Source organism: Enhydra lutris, unplaced genomic scaffold (genome assembly GCF_002288905.1).
Source record: "Enhydra lutris kenyoni isolate GAN:26980312 unplaced genomic scaffold, ASM228890v2 scaffoldscaffold13, whole genome shotgun sequence".
Taxonomy (NCBI): domain Eukaryota; kingdom Metazoa; phylum Chordata; class Mammalia; order Carnivora; family Mustelidae; genus Enhydra; species Enhydra lutris.
This window is the reverse complement of record NW_019154097.1, coordinates 14,990,557-15,012,163: the sequence shown is the minus strand read 5'-3', so window position 1 is coordinate 15,012,163 and position 21,607 is coordinate 14,990,557. Positions and strand designations below refer to the sequence as shown.

Sequence of the window (21,607 nt, the reverse complement as noted above, 5' to 3'; positions counted from 1 at the left end):
ACAAAAATATAACAGTATCTCTGAAGGAACCCAAATTCATCTTTGCTTAAGAGAAAAACTTTGACTTTTATAAATGCCCCAAATATGTTTCACTCCAGTAAGTCACAAAAAATTCCCTTTAAAAAACTTCCTCAAGGGAAGACCAGGCGGCTCACTTGGTTAAGTGTCTGAATTCTCATTTGTCAGGATTCCAGGGTCCTGAGATTGAGCCCCACACCCAGCTCTGCACTGGGCATGGAGCCTGCTTAAAATTTTTCTCTCTCCTTCTGCCCCACCACCTAAAAAACACCCCCAAACCAAAAGCTTTCTCACAACAGTCATTCTACCATTTCTTAAGCTGCCTATTCCCTTTTTAGTGTCTAAAAATCTACCCCCTCAACTAGGGAGCATCACTGAAATTAGGAGTTTACATGCCTTTTCTGCCGGAGGAGTTGGTCAGATCTAGTACATAATTTACCAAGTCCCTTTAAGGCACCCCTATTAAAATCACAAAATAACTATTTACTCAATTACTAAGAATCACACTTTTAATTACATAATTACTGATTTTACTGCTACAGCAAAACTTAACAATTTTCACATGACATTTTTTAACTGTTTCATTTAAAATCATGTTTAAGCTATATAGGGGCGCCTGGGTCGCTCAGTGGGTTAAAGCCTCTGCCTTTGGCTCAGGTCCTGATCCCAGGGTCCTGGGATCGAGCCCTGCATTGGGCTCTCTGCTCAGCGGGGAGCCAGCTTCCCACCTCCCCACGCCTGACTCTGCCTACTTGTAATCTCTGTCAAATAAATAAATAAAAAATCTTAAAAAAAAAAAAATCATGTTTAAGCTATATATATGTATGAAATAATTAATTTTATGGCTGACCCAAAGTAGACTGTTAAAAACCTTTAAATAACAGTTAAGTACTTGCCATATGGATGTGCATAAACTGTATTCACTTAAAGTATAACGGCTTAGGACCATTATTTAAAAAACAAAACAAGGGCGCCTGGGTGGCTCAGTTGGTTAAGCGACTGCCTTCAGCTCAGGCATGATCCTGGAGTCCCAGGATTGAGTCTCGCATCAGGATCCCTGCTCAGCAGGGTATCTGCTTCTCCCTCTGACCCTCTCTCCTCTCATGCTCTCCCTCTCTCTCATTCTGTCAAATAAATAAATAAAATCTTTAAAACAAAACAAAACAAAAAACAAAAACAAAAAACTCTCACATGCATAAAGATATACAGAACAAGGCTCAAACTTACTTTTGTCACCATAACCACCACGAAGTTTTTTTCGTCAATTTTATATTCTTTTAGAGCAGTATCATCATTGAGGATTTTGCCTAGTACATTAAGAAAAAAAGAACACATTATCTGAAGCCCCATAACCTTTGTCTTACACATAACTGAAGTTCAAACAGTCACCAACGTCAATTCTATCAATAAGAAAAACATTAACTAATCAGCCAAGATAAATATAAATGGAAATATACTTGGGTAAAAATGCACTAACATTTGACTAAAAGATATCAAACACAAAAACCATATATGTTTCTGACAGACTCAATTTGCATACACAATTTATAAGATGACAATCTCTAAAACCAAAGAATGTCACTGTTAGCAAGAAGACAGCACATTACTTTCAATATTTAATTCATACCTGCATAAATTAATTTTTGACCTGCTACAGGAAAGGCATCTTTCCCCTTTTCAGATTCAATTTTCTCTTTCAGTGCCTTCACCTACAGGAAAAATAAAAAGATTTTTTTCTAAAAAGTCTAAATAACAAATGACAATCCAGAATTTGAATAAACAATGCAAGGTAAGGTTTTATGCATATTAATTATCAATACTTCCAAAAACTTAAAGATGTCTTTACAATAGTATTTCAAAAAAGACTCATTCTTAATGCATATCATTAGGCATAATAGGTATGAAGTTTGTTTCACCACAGTTGCTACACATACAAAGATTTAAAAAAAAAAAAAAACTTTACCAGGTGACTTAATAAATCCATTCAAAATATTCAACATCAGAATTCAACATCAGAAAGTTTTGATTCTCATTATAATTTATGAGCTTATTTCCCAGAGTAAAAAAGAAAAACTTTCTAACCTAAAAGTTCTAAGAAATAAAATAGTCACATCTATAACAATAATAGAAGTCAAATATGAATGTTAAATGGCAAGTGATTCACTTTAAAAGTGGGATACGTTTCATTATAATCATACCCAAGGGGGCTTCATAAAGACCAATTAGTAAAACATAATTTCTGGGGATGGGTGTGAACATCTGTGTTTTTTAAAAAGCTTTACAGGTGGTTCCAAAGTTCGACTTTGGCTGAGGAACACTGTACCACTTAAATGATCTTAAACAAGTAGCTTAGTTTCTCTCATTACCATTCTCATCTACAAAGTAAGAGGGACTGAAATAGATAATCTTTACAGTCTCTTTGATTCCTAAAATTACTGACAATAGGCTCATTATAAGGTATTTTGAAAATGAGTCCAATCAATTTCTGAAACTGATCAGAAAGCAGGGTGGCAGAGTAAAAGAGGCAAGAAGACATAATGGAACTAGTTTCATTACTTTAAAGGCACAAGAATCAAGAGCGAAAATTCTATTCCTTCTATTTCCCAGAATACTTCTAAAAATTATCTAAGTTGATAGTTCTGAGCTTTAGGTGAAAGACTGCCAGATAGGGATACAAAGAGTGAGTACTAGTTTCATTAAAGACACAAGAATCAAAGGGGAAAATTCCATTTCCTTCAATTTCCCACAATACTTCTGAAAATTGTCTAAGTTGAATAGTTCTGAGCTTTGGATGAAAAACCGTCTGAGATATAAACAGAAGGTCCTTCTGTACAATTAAAAAGCAACAGTGTATCTTCCAAAAGAAAAAAAAGACAATAATGCTTATACAGCTTTAAGTACATTAAGGTACACAATTTCACATAATTCTCAAAACTCTGGGACAAATGGGAATATCATCCACTCAATGTTACAGATGAGAAGAAGAGAGTTTAAATCTCCTCCCCACGTCACACAGCTACTACTTAGTAGCTGAAACCCAAAACACCTTTCTGACTTCAAGCTTTAAAGTAGAGTATTTTGCACACACCATAAAAATTACCCTTGCTGTACTGATCTTCCTGAAATGAGTCAACAGCATCACCACTCTTCTGATGTTACCCAGAGCAGAAATCCATCACAATATAAGCCTAGTACTTTTTATTGTTCCGAATTTCAAAGGTTAAATGAACACAAGTAACAACTTAAAAAAAAAGCACTCAGAGAATCTGATTTCAACATCAGTAAACTAAGGCTATAAAATTCCATGGCCTTATTCAATTTCATATACTGTTCTTTATCAGATGATAAACACTCTGCTATGTGTGTTTCAGAATAAAGAAGTACAAAGACTTTACAACTTCAATAACTCTACAGTTGGTCCTTGCTTTAAATTAATGTTGATAGTTCTGGTTTTACCTATACATTCAGCTAGCACTTCATGCTAAGAGCAGGAAATAAAAGATACTATCCAGATTTCTAAGATAAAGTATGTTTTTAAAAAAGATTTTATTTATTTATTTGACAGAGAGACACAGAGAGAGAGGGAACATAAACAGGGAGAGTGGGAAAGGGAGAAGCAGGCTTCCCGGTGAGCAGGGAGCCTAATGTATGGCTAGATCCCAGGACACTGTGATCATGACCTGAGCCGAAGGCAAACAGTGAAGATTGAGTTACCCAGGGAAAGACCATTTCGTTAAAATCCCTGCACTTATATGGATGCTAAGGCCTAGAGAATTCTAGGTGTGTGGTCAGGGAACCAAAAAAGTTTATAAGACCTTATCAGGTGGTCTGTAAGGTCAAAAGACATCATTTGCCTTTTTCCATTCTAGTTTTCTCACAAGTATATACTTGAGTTTTCCAGAGGTTACAAAGCATATAATACCAAAAAGACTGAAAGCAGAAGCAGATGAGAAGCCATCTACCTTCTATTAAGCCAAACAGTAAAGAGTTTTGGGAGTGCCTGGCTGGTTCAGTTGGTAGAGTATATGACTCTTGATCTTAGGGGTGTGAGTTCAAGCCCCACACTGAGTGTGGAGCCTACTTTAAAAAGAAATAGAAATGACAGGAAATGAACTTTACTAATACACAGCACTAAGCAAATTAGCGTTTTCCCATATTGTGGTGAGTTTGAGACCCACGCTGGGAGTGAAACCTACTTAAAAAAAAAAAAAAAAAAAAGTTTTGCAAAACTAGTAAAACAATGTCTTCTCATTATTTTTTTTGGTATTGTTTTAGAAAAGAACTTTTCACATAAAAATATAACATTTATTGAGTTATCTTTAAATGAACATTTAAAACATTTCTCAGTTTAATTTCTAATATGGTAAACACAAGCACAATGACAAAAGTTATTTTGGAGTCCTCAAGAAATTCTGAATGTAAAGGGTCTTGAAAACAAAAATTTTGAGAACTGCTATCTTACATGCTAAATGACTTGCCCAAAGTCAACTGAGTGATGGCAGAGCTCAGTTAGAGCATTCCGTGGTGAATGATAAATCTCCTTCCACACACCTGTTTCTTCAAAGAAGAGATGAAATACTTGCAACTGTGGTTGCTTGGTTTAAAAAAAAAAAAAATCACAAATGAATTACAGACCACATGTTACTAGGAGTGAATCTAGTTCTCAGAATAGCACATAATGGTGTAGCACACAGCAGTTGCTCAATTAATTCTTGCTGAATGAATAAATTAATATAGCACAGAAATATGTGAAGAAAAAGGAAATAAAAAATATATGAAGCAAAAAACAAAAGAAAAATAAGCAGGAATTTCATTTCTGACAGGTCAGGATGTGGGCAATTAAGACAGACTTAATTGACATATATATATATGTGTATATATATATATATATAGTTTCTATCCAATAAAAATTGTACTTTTATTTCCAGCACCCATAGAATATAAAATTTAGGCCACAAAGACTATTTCACTATTTCCATAAGACTCACTCTCTAGTTTCCTGTCTCAAAAAGAGGGAGGAGGGGACAAAAACCCTTAGAAGTTAAAAAAACATAACAACAACAACAAACACCTCCAATCGTTTAGCTCCAAAGAAACCAAACAAATGATTAAAGCATATTAAGAACATAACAATGAGAACTCTATAGACACTCTATAGACATTACCTGTAAAATCTGGCTAAAAAAGTAATCACACAGACTAACACTAAAGGTGTTTAGGGGTGCCCGGGTGGCTCAGAAAGTACCCACCTTCTGCCCAGGTCATGATTCCAGGACTCTAGGATCAAGCCCCATAGCAAGGCTCCTTGCTCTGCAGGGAGTCTGCTTCTCCCCCTCACCCCTGCCAGTGCTCTCTCTCATGTACTCTCTCTCTCCCCCAAATAAATAAAATCTTTTTATTTTTTAAAGATTTTATTTATTTGACAGATCAGAAGTAGGCAGAGAGGCAGGCAGAAAGAGAAAAGGAAGCAGGCTCCCTGCTGAGCAGAGAGACCGACTGGAGGCTCGATCCCAGTACCCGGGGATCATGACCTGAGCTGAAGGCAGAGGCTTTAACCCACTGAGCCACCCAGGTGCCCCATAAATAAAATCTTCAAAACAAAACAAAACAAAAAAAAAAAACATACTAAAAGTGTTTATTACTGGGGCACCTGGGTGGCTAGTCAGTTAAGCATCCAACTTGATTTCGGCTCAGGTCATGATCTTGGGGTGCTGAGATCAAGTGCCATGCTGAGCTGTGCTGGGCGTGGAGCCTGCCTGGAATTCTCCCTCCCTCTGCCCCTCCTCCCCGTCATGTGCACACTCCCTTTAAAAAAAAAAAAATTGTTGGGGCACCTGGGTGGCTCAGTGGGTTAAGCCTCTGCCTTCTGCTCAGGTCATGATCTCAGGGTCCTGGGATTGAGCCCCATGTCGGGCTCTCTGCTCAGCGGGGAGCCTGCTTCCTCCTCTCTCTGCCTGCCTCTCTGTGTACTTGTGATCTCTCTCTCTCTGTCAAATAAGTAAAAATCTTAAAAAAAAATTGTTTATTATTATTAAAGAAGGAAAATTAATAAACTAAGCATGCAAGTCAAATACAAATAAGACAAAAACAAGGAAAAATGAAAATAAATTAAGAAAAGAGAAATGGAAGAAAATAGTCTTTTGCCAACAGAAAAATGAGACAAGTAACAGGGCTGCAATTCACAAGTAGTCAATAAAAAGTTCAACCATATTACTAACCAAAACACAATTTTTAGTCAGATATGATTAGCCCACTATACCATGATGCTAGAAAAGACAGCCTGGAACAATTCCTGGTGTTAAGTGTGAGGAGATACACTCTCAGAAAGAGTATCAATCAATGAAGTATTTAAGGGCAATACACCAAAGGTCAACATTTTTCAGGGGTTGGCCATTCACTCCAGCAATACCACTTCTGGTTAAGTATCACAGAAAACAACTGAACTAGACTTTAGAACCAGGTGCACTGACCTGTCCAAAATTTTGGCATTGTTCCTAACCTTAACACAATGATCTTTACATACTTAAAAAATGAAACCAAACAGAACATGATCTTTACTTTCAATCTACTTAAGTCATTACCTACAGGACACAGGCTGAATTTTGTCATTCCAAAACTGTCCCCATCTTTGAAATTGTAAGCACCAAATCACCTTTTCCTATCAGCTCTCAATAACCGTTCACTACACCTGGTCTTGCATCTCATTAAGACTCTGGTCTCCAGAGCCCCTATTTTCATCGTGATCTTTACTGCCAGCACTATTCAGCACATACAAGCAATGCCACTGTTTCTATCACTTTTCTTCCTATGTTAGACCTTCTTGTCTTTCTGATGCTTGTGCCAGGCAAAGCTCCTTATCTGGACCAACACAACCGATTTTATTTCTATCAGTACTTAATGTAAAATTTAGTTAACCACTCTGTGGTATCTCCTACCTTACTTAGATAACAAATTTTGCTTTTAACTATCCAACCCCTACCTTTCCATTTATATCCAGTCTTCTAAATGCTATAGACAATGAAAGATAACTAAATCCTCTGTTCTTCTGGTTCTCCTCCATTCTCCTAAGAGGTATTTCAAACCTGCAGTCTTCTCTAAATTTGATTCCCAACACTACCCTCCTTCCCACAGATAACCATCTTCTACTTCATTCAAAACAGAGCAGATGTCAGAGGAACTCACCCTCCGCTTTCTGCCACCAAAGGGATAGACTTTTTTGTTTTTATTTTTTTGCATCCAGATCCACCTAATTTCCTTCTCACTTACCAAGTGAAAGAGGCATCCCTCTCTTTCAAACCTAATTCTTTCCACCTCTCCCCTGGTTCTCCCTCCAGTGTTCTTCAGTACCTTGCTAGATTTATTGTTTCCATCCTCCCCCAGCTGTATTTTCAACATCTCCCTCAAAGCCAGTTCATTTACAGTCAAACAGACCCAATTTTCTATCCTCTTAAAAACAAAACAAAAACTTCCCAACTCCCCGTATCTCTTGGTAGCTACATTCTCCTACCCTTAGTCTCGGGCATTTTTCAAAAAATTAACTACACACACTGTAGTACTTACTCTTAACACCACACCTATTACTCAACCATACAGTGCTGACAGAAAAACGGACTTTATTCTCCTTCTGCTGCATATCTTCTCCCTATCCCCACAATTCCATAAAACTGCTCTTTCCAGTATCACTAAATTCAGCAAAAATCATAACCAGTCATTTCTTAGTCCTTCCCTACCTTACTTGTCACATTAAACAATATTGACCTGTCTCTCCTGTTCACACTGCCTTCCTTCTGCGCCCAAATAGCCATACCTTCTGGATTTCCTATCTTTCTGTTCACTGCTTTGTGAAATCCTCTCCCTTGGCTAGCCCTTTAAGTGCAGCTCAGTGTTATACCCAAGGCTGCCTTTTTGTTCTATATAAAGTTCCCAGATAATCCATCTCCTTTAGTTTTTTTTTTTTAGATTTTTTTTTTTTTTTTTTTTTGGTCAGAGAGAGAGAGAGAGAGAGAGAGCGAGCGAGCACAGACAGAGTGGTAGAGGGAGAAGCAGGCTCCCTGCGGAGCAAGGAGCCGGACGCGGGACTCGATCCCAGGACCCTGGGATCACGACCTGAGCCGAAGGCAGCCGCTTAACCAACTGAGCCACCCAGGCGGACCTCCTTTAGTTTTAATAACCATCCAGGTGTCACTTCTTAGCCCTCTCCTTAGCTTTAGCCATGCATACCTAAGTCTCTACTCAACACCTTTACTGGAATCCCGCAGGCATTTCAACCATAATACATTTGCTGAAAGATAGTCTATATACTAATTAGTCTAATTCCTAACCTGATCAAATTGAACACACTTTAAAACAGCTTATAAAGAAAGGCCTTCTTTCTGGATGTGGCAAAAAAAGAAGAGGTAGCACCTCTGCACATGGCTTTTCTTGGGAAAGTTATGACCAGCAACGGATGCAGTTATGACTCCTTTAACTGTGCTGAGCCCCATGCCAGTGCTATTTCATTAAGTAGTAAACAGGATGGATCTAGAATTGATCACCACAGTCCCAGTAAATAACCAAGACTATCCTTTCATTTTGCTGTTTATTCCCCCCTAAAGAATGAGTTTATCATCAACCCAACCATCAATAAAGCACTGTTAACAATCAAGAATCAAACATTTTTCCTAGTCGCATACTTCTCTTATGAAAGAAGTGCATTTTAAAAGAAAAACATACTCCTGGGAACCTGGGTGGCTCAGTTGGTTAAGCAACTGCCTTCGGCTCAGGTCATGGTCCTGGAATCCTAGGGCCACATCGGGCTCCCTGCTTGGTGGGGAATCTGCTCCTCCCTCTGATCCTCCCCCCGCCATGCTCTCTCTTTCTCTGTCTCATTCTCTCTCAAATAAATAAAATCTTAAAAAAAAAAAAGAAAAAAAGAAAAAAGAAAAACATACTCTTTATCTAACATTAAACATGGCTGACAGGGCTTCCCCCCCCCCCCGACAAAAGGGAGACAATCACAGTAATAATAATAGTGTATTACAAGCTGCCAACACAACAGCTGATCAGTTATCCTTTTTCATCCCATTCGCATGAGGTGCTTGTCTCTTCCACATTCCTCACACCAAATTACATCTAATTATTTCCAAATTACATCTAATTCCAAATTACATCTAATTATTTCCCAATGTGAATATTACATTGCATTCCCTGGCACGACCCTAGTTTAGGCCAATAACCATTAATAGTCTTTTCCATTCGACAAACTTAAGATATCAAAATAATGTCTTACAAATTATATCCCCACCATAGTAACATACTGTTTTGCACCTCAGCCTTCTTACAAAGGACTGCCACACGAGATTTCTAGGACTACAGCTTGTTGATTTGGTTAGCAACTGAATATGCATATGATAAGCTAGCTTCCTAAATGTTACAGTGTATTTTCCTTATTTCTGCTATAACTGTGTTCTTACTTACTACTGTTGTAAGTAGTAAAAAAAAAAAAAAAAACAAGGGGCGCCTGGGTGGCTCGGTGGGTTAAGCCGCTGCCTTCGGCTCAGGTCATGATCTCAGGGTCCTGGGATCGAGCCCCGCATCGGGCTCTCTGCTCGGCGGGGAGCCTGCTTCCTCCTCTCTCTCTACCTGCCTCTCTGCCTGCTTGTGATCTCTCTCTGTCAAATAAATAAATAAAATCTTTAAAAAACAAACAAACAAACAAAAAAAAACAAATTATGCAAGCTTTAATGGGTAGCCCTGAAATACAGAGGCTGAATGAATAACAGCTCATGGGTGCTATGTACTTACCACATGCCTGGCAGAATATGAAGAGCGTCACAAAATTTAACTCATTTAATCTGTGCTACATCTCTTATTTGAGTCCTGGCTAGTTACTCATGTGGAAGCTGACACTTGTGAGCACTGATGCAGGCAATTCTGAAGCAAACTGACGCCTCTAACCCAGTAATTCTACATCTAGAAATCAATGCTAAAGACATGTTCACACAAATACTTCAAAGATACATGAACAAAATATGTGTACCACACTACTGTTTGTAATACTGAAAGCCCTAAACATTCAATGGTAAAATAGATTATTGTACATGCATTCATTTCAATACAATGCAATACAAGAACCATCACCACACATGCAAGATATTCACTGAATGAGTGTACATATGAATAAATGACACGTTTATAATTATCTTTCAGGGGCAAAAGCTGGTTGATTTTTAAAAAAAACACAGTGTAGTTATGTTTATGTGTTACGTGTACATAAAAAAAAAAATGTCTAGCAGCATACGGAGTCCATAGTGGTTATTTGGACCAGGGACATAAAGCCTTCCACTCTTCTATACACTTACTAACTATAATAAGCCTGGATTATTTTAGTAATTTAAGGGAAAATTTAAAAAGTTTAAAAGCAAAGAAAAAAAAAAAATCACTGCATCCTCCCTCCAACCATTGCTTACTAACACTTATACTTACTTATACAAGAGTGCATTGCAATTTTGAGAGGAATCTTCATTAGAAAAGAAAAGTCTGGGGAGCCTGATTGGCTCGGTTGGTAAAGCATGCAACTTCTGATCTCAGGGTCTTGAGTTTGAGCCCCACGCTGGGCACAGAGGTTATTTAAAAAAGAAAAAGAGAAAGTCTAATACCTAGCTAAATTTTGAAAAACAAAAGAGCAACCAAAGTTCGGCAATTAACCATTAGCAAAAGGGGAGTCCTAAAGCAAAAGGATTTCACAGATTTACACTGTGGGCAATGCTTTTTTTTTTTTTTAAAGATTTTATTTATGTATTTGTCAGAGAGAGAGCGAGCGCGTGCGACCAAGCACAGGCAGAGTAGCAGGCAGAGGCAGAGGGAGAAGCAGGCTCCCTGCCAAGCAAGGAGCCCCATGTGGGACTCGATCCCAGAACACTGAGATCATGACCCAGCGGAAGACAGCAGCTTAACCAACTGAGCCACCCAGGTATTCCCCCCCCGCCCTGCCTTTTTAAAATTCCTTGGGTGGTATCCTTCCATCTGAGAAAGTTGCAGGCACCAAGGAGTATTTCCTAGATTCCTCCTCCTCCTCAGGATGAGCCTACTCCTCAAAGTAGGCTCCTGTTAATTCTAAAAATAGAACTGACTATAAAGAATCAGCTGATTTTAGTGCAACAGGAAAAATCTTCCCACTAGACCCAAGGAATGAAAGAATGTAGCAGAAGATATTTTTTTATTACTGAGAGTACAGTATTAATAATGTGTGAATAGACAAGTAAGTAAAAGCCATCAATTCTCAAATTATGATTATGATCTAAAAGGCTATGATTTTAAAATATAATTTGGGGGATGTGTGGGTGTCTCCGCAGGGATCATGATTCCCGCCTCAGTGTCTCTGCAGCAAGGAGCTTGCTTCTCTAGCACCCTCTGTGCCAACCCCCACCACTGATGTTCTCTCTGCTCTAATAAATAAATAATCTTTGAAAAAATGTAATTTGAAATCCAGAATCTATCTTTCCCACAGAAACTATGATATTTAGTCTCCTAAGCTGAACTATTCATGCCAATTTAATATATATTAAAATATATTCTTAACAGTATGATTTCAACAAGATTAAAACAGACAGAGATTTTGAAAACTAAGTAGAAAAGTAGATATCTCAAGATACCTAAAACTTTTAAAGTTTCTATATAGGCAGATAAAGGATCTTACACACTACAAAAAAGCCACCCACCTAGTTCAACCAAAAGTGAAAGAGGGAAAGGAGAGAGGGAGTGACACATAATTTTTATCTACTTGTTGAAGTATTTAGGATCAGCTCATATATATTAGTCATTTGTAGCCAGTCTACTTCCTCTGCTAGACAAGGTTTATATAATGTTTAAAGGGTTTATAAAGTTCACTGAGTTATAAAATTAGCTCTTGGAGACACTACATAAGGATTTATCCAAACTTACAGGAACAGATGGTGTGATGTCCTTCAGCAGCATTCTGTGCTGTGACAGGTTCAAATTTAGCACATTTCTTTCCAAAAGTAACAGAAATTTTATACATTGCCTATCAAATATCTCATAATTTCCAAACAAAAAAAAAAAAAAAAAAAAAAGCAGAACACCACTCTTAAAAACTGAAATTGCTGATTATATCAAGTTGACACAATGAGAGGATACCACATCCATACAATCCTTTTTAAGAAAAGATAGTGAAAGCATTGATCAAGATAACGGAAAATCGACGAAAGAGCAGGATTTGTTTTAAAAAAATTGGCATGTTTATTTTTATTCACTAAAAATTTTCAGATCCATGATCTTATTTGATTTTCGTATCAATTCTAAAAGGCAGGCAAGTTATTATTACTTCTATTTTACTAACGAGAAAAGAGATTTAAGAGCTCAAGGACATAGGACAAATCCAAAATGGGGAAAAAAACTCACCCCTCAGCAGTAGTACAATGTATCTGAAAGAGAGCAAGATGTAAAAACAAGTAAAGAGTCAAGAGCTAACCTTAAGTTGCTATGAAAAGCAGCAGGGAAATGGGATATGGAGCAGCCAAAAGGGATATGGAGACAAGTGAGAGTTTTTTAAGATGGAGAAAATGTCTGAATATTCTAGAATGGAAAAATGAATGAGGCAGAAGAGAAAAGAAGAGATGGATTGAGGTCCTGCACAGATGACCACATATAGGGTACAATGGCAAAGGAGAGGGACCAGCCTTAGTACCACCCAAATAGATACCGACCCCCAACTAAAGGAGAATAGAGGAAGTAGGGAGTTGTGATAGGACTCTGCAAAAGTTCTGTCCCAACTGCTTCTATATTCTCAATAAAATATAAAAGCTAGGGTTATCGGCTGAAAATAAGGACAGTGGAAGAGTGAATGGACTGACTAGTGTACTAGTGAAGTACACTTAACAGGCAATACAAAGTGCCCAATTAATGTTCAGGAGTTTTAAGTGAGACAAATCAATGTGGCTATGTGTTTGTCTTCTAGCTACACAGTGCATGCACAAACAAAACTGAATTTAGTCACATTTGGGGTTTTCCAAGCAAAAACAATGAAGTGAGAGTGGGACCATGTTGTCAAGCGTGGTCACAGTTTTATGTGTATGTTCTCGGTTTTATGTGTATGCTCTCAAACTCGTAAAACCTTCCAAACAACCATATGAGGTTAGTAGTTCCAGTGGCAATACCCTCATTTTAAGATGAGCAGACAGGCACATTATTGAGTAACTTGCCCAAGGTCACAGAACAGATGCTAGAGCCAGAACTGAAACTCTTGCAAGAGAGTAATTATCATCACTGACCCTGTTTTAGCTGCGCAAGAGTGCAAGCAATAACATAAAGGGAAGGCCAGCAAAAAACAAAAAAAAACCAAAAAAACCAAAAAAAAAAACAGGTGGATCAAATGAACTATAGGTCTCAATACAACTGGAATCAGAAGAAAGGTAAAGTTGGATACTAAAAACAGATTACTGGGAATGGGGGAATAGCTACAGTTACTGGTAATAAGATCTAGTTACCAGTCATGGGACTGAGTAATTGAGGTAGCATAGAAGGAAAGAACACTGGATGAGAGATTAAGGAACGCAAGGCCAGGTGTCTGAGCAAGACCATCTTTCATAGATAACGAAACTACCAAAGCCACTAATTGGGTGATGGCAGCAAGTTACTAGTCACATTGGCATTCATTTCTTCTTTTAAAAATATACACTACTACATTATTTTTCACAATTCTGGTGTGGATGTCTTTTTTTTTTTTTTTTTTAAAGATTTTATTTATTTATTTGACAGAGAGAAATCACAAGTAAGCAGAGAGGCAGGCAGAGAGAGAGGAGGAAGCAGGCTCCCTGCTGAGCAGAAAGCCCGATGTGGGGCTCGAACCCAGGACCTGGGATCATGACCTGAGCCGAAGGCAGCGGCTTAACCCACTGAGCCACCCAGGCGCCCCTGGATGTCTTTTTTAAACAATGTCTATCACATGCTGTGAAGCTTAGATTTGTGACCATTTTCACATGTTTTTAACACAGAGATAAAAGCAGCTACATCAGGGGAAATGACAATGTCAAGATAACTAATATAAGTTCATAATTCTATCTGCATTTTCTCATCTCCCATTCATTCCTCAGTCCATTCAAACACAAATTTTGGCTCCACCATCCCATGGAGATTACTTGTCAGGGTAACTAATAATCTCCAAGTTGTCAAAACCAAAGGGTATGTCTCTTGAATTCTCAAGCAGCAGACACATTTGATCCTTTCCTTCTCCTTGAAACGTTTTTTCTTGGATTCTTCCTACCTCAAAGATTGTTCCTTGACTGACCTCTTTTACTCAGTCTCCACATGAAATCTCCAAATCCAGGCTTCAACCCCGGGCCCCATCCTATTACCTAGGTACATCCTCAGCATGGATCTTCAATTCTAGTAGAATACAATTACATATAGTGGACAATTTAGGGTTCAAATGACACAAGCAATGGACACAGAAAAAGACTGCTAGATGATCTCATCCCATCCCATGGACTGAAGTCCACCACATATGCTGCCTATTGTCAGGGCTCTATCTCCAACCCAAACTTCTCTCTGGAATAAAGATTCATAAGAAATCTACTTGCTATCTTTTTTTTTTTTTTTTTTAAAGATTTTTAAAATTTATTTTAGAGAGAGCATGAGAGAAAGAGAGCACGAATGGCAGGAGGGGTAGAAAGAGTGGGAGAAGCAGGCTCCAGCTAAGCAGGGAGCCCAGTGGGGGACTCGATCCCAGAACCCTGGGATCATGACCCAAGCCCAAGGCAGATGCTTAACTGACTGAGCCAGCCAGGTGCCCCCCTCTACTTGCTATCTTTACTTCAAAGTTCAGTAGGCATTTTAGACTTAAATCTTGGGTTCCCACTGTAACCGCAAACCTGCTCCCTTCCCAGCTCTCTACATCTCAGGAAAGACCACAAGTATTCACGTAATTTATACGATCAAAATCCAGGCTTAATCTTCAATTTCTCAATTTTCCCCACTCCAACGCAACAAAAATTCTCTCAACTCTACCCTCCCAAACACATCTCAAATCCATCCATTTTTCTTCCTGTCTGTGGCTCCTACTTCCCTAGTTAAGCCCTGAATGTTTAAGACTACTATGCAAGCCTAACTTGTTTCCCTGCTATCCCTCTTGCTCATCCTACTACCCCATTTCCCATCCAGCAAAGTAACCTTTAAAATCATAAAAAAAAATTTTCTCCTCTGCTTAAAATTCCCAAAGGCTTCCTATTTTACCTTGAAAACCCCCCAGCTTACTGTAAAGTCCTTATAGGCTCTGGTCCCTTGCCTAACTCTGATCTATTAATTCTCTTCTCCACACCCTTAAAGGTCTTTCCCTACAGAAAACACTCATCCCCATCTGAGTACTTATTATTATTCAGATATCAGTTTAAATGTCACTGTATTCAAAGAGCCCTTCAATGACTAGTCAATTTAAAAGTAGCCACCCAGTCATACACTATCACATTACCTCACCCTATTTCAATTCTCTACATAGCTCTTAGCATCATCTGGTTATTAAAATTTGTTTTTTTAAACGGGTTTATTCCACTGTAATATATGCACCATGACAGTAGGACTGAATGTTTAGTAAGTACTCAACAAACATTAAATAAATGAATCAACATGCAAATACTGAGGGATCACTAAAAGAATGTATTAAATTAATTCAGAAGGTGTTTATTAAATGCCCACTATGTGCTAGTGTATAGGAAGAAAAAAAGTCTGGAAGAAACCATACCTGATCTCCCAGGTACTTCCTGTGTTCTGTTTTACCAATATGCCAAGAAACCTTAATTTCATCTCTGTGATACAGTTTTTCAGATTTACTTTATTTTAAAGAGAGAGAGCATCTCAAGCAGACTCCCTGCTGAGCACAGTGCCCAACATGGGGCTCCATCCCGGATCCTGAGATCATTACCTAAGCCAAAACCAAGAGTCAGACCCTCAACCGACTGGGCCACCCAGGTGCCCCCTCCCCTGTGATACAGTATTTTTATACATTTATTACTCTTAATATATTTACAATCTAGGAAACTTCTATAATAAAGTACTATCTCCAGGACAACTATATTAATATACAATAAACCACAACAGGAACAAACTGCTAATAAATGATGGTTAATAAATACCACATACAGAAAAGTACTAAACAATATTTTACAGCATAAGCACCAGTACTATACAAATAAATCACAAAGCAAGGTAATTCTTTACACATTACTGTGTGGTACACTAAATGTGCTATCAATAATAATTAAAACTACTATATCTCTACAGTTCTTTTATCCAAAACTTCCAACATATACATACAACAGCTTTGATGTCATTTATGTCCTATTATAACTGCATTTCAGCTTGTTCATTTAAAATCTAATCTCAAACTTACTTTGTTTTTCCACTTACTGAAAGCACACAACAGTGACAAGGGTTAGCATACTGAAGAATTAAATCTTAATATCACACTTTTTCTTGTCACCATTATTTAGTGATACAATAAAATCTGCAATGTATTACAATCACGTCAGTTTTTGTTAATATACCTATTCCTAACTAATGGTTGAAGTAACCACAAAACAAAACAAAGTGACTTTTGATTTGAGCTTTAAGAAAAACTATGAATTCCATTTTCCTCTGTATGTCCATCCATCACATCATCAAAAATTTTATACATGTAGCAGTCTATTAGATATCACAGAATGCTTTATATAGATTAAATCTGTTTTGTTTTTTACAGTAAATCTCTTTAAAATAAAACTTCACACAATTAAGAATATTCTCTTTTAGCAATGGTCTTCCCATCCAAACTTCTCATTTTGTTTCTGTACTGTTTGACTATAAGAGGAGACAGATTACTTATTATAATAAAAACTTGCAATGATTACACTAAAGGCAGTGCACGGGAATGGTCAAGTAAATAACCCAGAATGGTTAGCAAGTGTTAAGAAAATTTTGGCAGCTGTAAAAGGGGGAGAGGACTTTCAGCATTCAAAAACTAAAGCTAATACAAACAATATAAAAACAAATTCCATTGCTTTCCCCACTTTGTACATCTACTCTATAGCTTTTGAACTACTAGGTCATGAAGGCTCCCAAAAGACCCACCACAGTCCACAAGTGCCTTACTCCAGTGCTGATACTCAAACCACCAAACATATACATGTTCAACAAATGAATCACTCCCATGATTCCTCTTATCTCAGTCTTGTCTTGCATTCATTTTTGTTCTGCTCATCTCAAGTTCAGAGTTTCTGTACTGGCAACTTCAAAGTTACTTAATTTTCTTACTTCTAGGTAAAAATCAAACAGGGACAAACCTTTGAGGAGCCAAAATCAAGGTCTCTGAGAGCAAAAACTGTTCATTTTATGTGGATCTCCCTACTGGTCTCACTAAAATCCTATTTTCTCCTCCTTTATTTTAGACCTATTTCTAATAACCTTGGTTACCTAGTTTTCACAACAAATTAGAAACAGGACACTGAGAGTTTCCTTATATTATTACAACTTTCACTGTTTCTTTTCTTACAGCAATTTTACCTAAATACTGTATCAAAAATAGATATTAAAAAAAAAAAAACCACTACAAACATTTCTGAAATTTAAGTTCATTAAAATGAAATCCTACAAAGGGGGCCTGGCTAGCTCAGCGGGGGGAGCAGGGATTCTTGATCTCAGGGTTTTATGTTTGAGCTTCACATTGTGTGTAGACATTACTTAAAAATAAAACTTTAAAAGAAAAAAAAAATCCTACATGTCATTTATTTTATTTTTTTTTTAAAGATTTTATTTATTTATTTGACAGAGAGAGATCACAAGTAGACGGAGAGGCAGGCAGAGAGAGAGAGAGAGGAGGAAGCAGGCTTCTTGCTGAGCAGAGAGCCCGATGTGGGACTCGATCCCAGGACCCTGAGATCATGACCTGAGCCGAAGGCAGCGGCTTAACCCACTGAGCCACCCAGGCGCCCCCCTACATGTCATTTAATGTAAATGTTCCACACACCACTGATTAAATGTCTTCATTTCTTGCTCCAGATTAACAATGTTAGTTTTTATGTTTATATAAACAGAACAAAAATATATTTAAACAAATAGGAACAAAAAGCTGAAGCCACTCTCTAACAATGGTCTTTCTGGAAATACACTTTTAGAAGAATATTTATAAATCATATAACTCAAGACATTCCTTTGAGGTAAACTGGTAAATAATTAATACAGTGAGGCGCATATACAAATACAATATTGGCTCTAAGATGCACAAAGTGCAGAAAGAGCTATCCAAATACCAAACATTCGGTGGAGCTGTAGAAAAGTTACTGCGTAACTTCAATACACCCACAGGTATTTACAAAAACCTCCTTTAGGTTTCAATAATTCTGGAGTTAATTCTGAATATTGTAAGCTGGTAAAGTTCCTGCTGCAGCACCAATATTACTGCAAAGAACCAAAATCAAATAGACATTTTATAAAAAGTTTTGTCTGAAAACATTATACAGCTGCACTTTAAACTTTCATCCTTTAACTTATTAGTACACACTCAGCAATAAAGAAAAATTTAAGAAAAATTTGACTTCTATTACTTACATCAATCCACAGGGCGTCAGTTTCTAATCTATAATTGCTATCTCCTGTACCTTTAAGAATTTAATCACAAAGTATACTTTTACATATTCTTGCAATAAAATTATTTTGTGTCACAGTTCTAAAAAGATTGGGAACTATGTTTCTTAAATAACTGAAGAGGTGCAAAACCTCAGATTAAATGAGACAGGTAAAACATAGAACTATATCCTCACCCAAAGGTATCCGTTACAGATTACATTTACTGACCACCAATTAAACACCATTTAATAACCTCACATCTCCGAAAGGCAGGTACATAGCAAATAAGACAGAAGCACAAATGGAACTGATCTAACAGCAAGACCCCTGACCTTCACCAAAACCAGCGTCAACTATTTTTTAAAATACAGATGGGCAGAAAGCAGCTGGTTTAAACTAAACATGACAGTCTTAATGATGCACAGAAGCACAATTCCAAAACAACAGCAAATTCACACCGGTGGCATATTTAGATTCTTGGCATAAAGTTGTACTGACTTAAACACTGTGGCTCTTTTTGCAGTCACACATACAGAAGATGGCACGAGAATCTACCACGTGGACTTTTGAAGTGTTCGAGGGTTTAACTGCAGAAAGATCCAAAGTTTTTACTTTCTTTTTTTTTTTCTACCTTGAAATGCTATTATTTGAGAGCTGGGGGAAGAGTGCAAGGTTTCCAGTACCTACATTACAAGACTTCTAACGCAAGAGGAGTCAATCTGGAAGTGAGTTTGAGCCTGGATGTGAAACAAAAAAATCTTCACCACCAAAGAGGCCTGGAAGTGCAATCTACGTATGGGTGTGGGCTCGGTGGCGGGAGGACTGAGGCTACAGGATTCAAGATAGTATATGCCAATAAAAGGGTCGCCAATTCTGGGGAGGAGGGGGCAAATAATTCATTTTCAACACTCCTCTCCACTCACCTTTCACTCTGCGGCTGACGGAACCCGATATCTTTTTTTAAAGCTCATTCTCTCCAGTTACCACCTCCCAGACTTCAGCGCCTAACCGGGTCCACGCAGGGGTAGTGACGACGCCTACATCTCCCTCCCGCACCCAAGGACCCAGAGAGGCCGACTCCATCACCGAGGAAGCCTTGACCTCCCCCTACCCCTCCGGTTCCACTACTGAGAGCTTCCGAGGCCCAGGCCTCCTGTGCCCCGCGGCCTTGTGCTCCACGCCATCTGCCACCAGGGCTTCGGCGTCCAGCCACTGCTTCCCCTTACTCCTGCCACAAAGCCTGCGGCCAACTCCGAAAGCTCGGGTAGGCCGTACACGGCCGGGGCCGGGACCCCGGGCCCTGACCAGGGATAGCAGGCCTTATCCAGCGCCCGGGGCCCGAGCCCCACGCTCGCCGCACACTCCCGGGTGTGCTGAGGGCTTTCCCCGCTCGCCTGAGCGGCGGGGCCCTGCTCCGGGTTGAGGCTCCCGCCGGGCGCACAGAACCGCCGCGCCGCCCCCCGCCCAGGCCCGACGGGCTCCTCGCGCTCCCCGCGGCCCGCGCGCGGCCGCCCCCGCCCTGCCCGGGCACGCTCCCCGCCGCTCGCACCGTCTCGTCGGGGTCGATGTCGATCTTGAAGGTCTGCTGCTGGAGGGTCTTCAGGGTGACCAGCATGGTGCCGGCGCGCAGCTCCGCTGCCGGGCCTGCTCCGGGTGCTGGCCGCTGGGCGGGGTCTGTGGCCTGGCGGGGCCCCGGGGTCGCCCGCGCTCCTCGCGCACTCGGGAGGAAAGCGGTGGGGGTGGGGGCTTGTCACATTCGCCCTGCGGAGCGGCCTGTCCCCCAGCCCTGGGTCCGGGCCGCGCCGCTACCTCCGCGACTGCGGCCTTCCTCGCGAGTTCTGGCCGCCGTGCTTCCTCACGCTCCCGACGCCGGCCACTGAGTCTGCAGGAGGCACGAGGGGCTCTGCGAGACAAACAGAGAATCCGCTAGCTCACCACAGGCTGGTGGCCGCCATCAACGTGACTCGCCGAGACGCGCCCCCTCCCCCACCCGAAAAAATCTGGGGGATGGGGCCGGGCTGACGAAGCGCGCAGGCGTAGGGTGCGGCGAGGCTGTGCGCAGGCGCGGTCAAGAACTCCGCCCCGGAATTGGGGCGGGACGGATTGCGGCTCTGGAATGTCGGCGGCCTGGATCGGGTGTGCGCAGGCGCAGTCAGTGGGCGTCTGGAGGGCTCTCGGGGCTTCCTTGTGGCGTTTGCAGCCGGGGCGTTCTCCCGCCCGCCGCTGCTCCGCCTACGACCAGACTCCTCCCGGCTGCCTGAGTTGCGCAACCCGTAGCCGGGGAAGCGCTACGTGGAGACCGCGCTAAGTGGAAGCCGAAGTCTGGAGGGCGGTAGGTTGGGGCGGGGTTTAAGAGAAAGGCTCGTGGTAACCAAGGTACTGGGCCGGCGCTTACCGGACGCTTTCTGTGTGGATGAGCCTTTGTGGTGGCGACTCGAATTCCTTACTCCTGAGAGTGCAGACCCCAGTGCCGGATGCCTAGGTGGACCTTGGGCCTAAGTAAGACAGAGGAGGTGAAGTTCTCCAACACCTCCGTGAATAGAACTGTCCAGTGGCTCCTGTCACCGAGAAGTAAAAGTCACAGTTCTTGGAATTGGATTCATAGCCCCTGCCTCTCCCCTCATCCCCCTCCTCTCCCTGGTTCTTGGGATTGTTGGTGGGTACTAGGCAGTTGCTCCCGCCTAAAGGCCTGCCTTTGCATTGGCTGAGTCCTCTTTACCCAGATGGCTGGGTGGCTCACTTGTCTCCCCTCCTTCAAATCTTTGCTCAGATGTCACCTTCTCAGTGAAGTCTACCCTAATCCTCGGCTTAGAACAACTTCCCAACTGCAGTAGCCTCCTCTGTTACCTCCATAGCGTTTATCATCTTCCAGTTGCTGCATAACATAGATACTATCTTTGTCGTCTTTTCCTCCAAGCCCCAGACTGAAGCGGCACAAACGCCGAGGGTTTTGTTGTGTTAACCGGCGTGTCTCTAGCGTGGAGAAACGTGCCTGACA

The 21,607-nt window shown here is 40.2% G+C and overlaps 1 protein-coding gene across 1 annotated transcript in view; it reads right to left on the bottom strand.

Annotated features, from left to right (window-relative positions):
• Positions 1-20,601, bottom strand: part of LOC111146084 (RAD23 homolog B, nucleotide excision repair protein) — a 45,978-nt gene extending 25,377 nt beyond the window's left edge. The window contains exons 1-3 of the mRNA XM_022501465.1: positions 20,159-20,601; positions 1,646-1,727; positions 1,246-1,325 (exon numbers count right to left, since the gene is read on the bottom strand). Coding sequence (XP_022357173.1) covers positions 1,246-1,325; positions 1,646-1,727; positions 20,159-20,224 — 228 coding nt within the window. The 5' untranslated portion in view covers positions 20,225-20,601. The remainder of the gene's footprint in view (positions 1-1,245; positions 1,326-1,645; positions 1,728-20,158) is intronic.
• Positions 20,602-21,607: the final 1,006 nt, after the last annotated feature.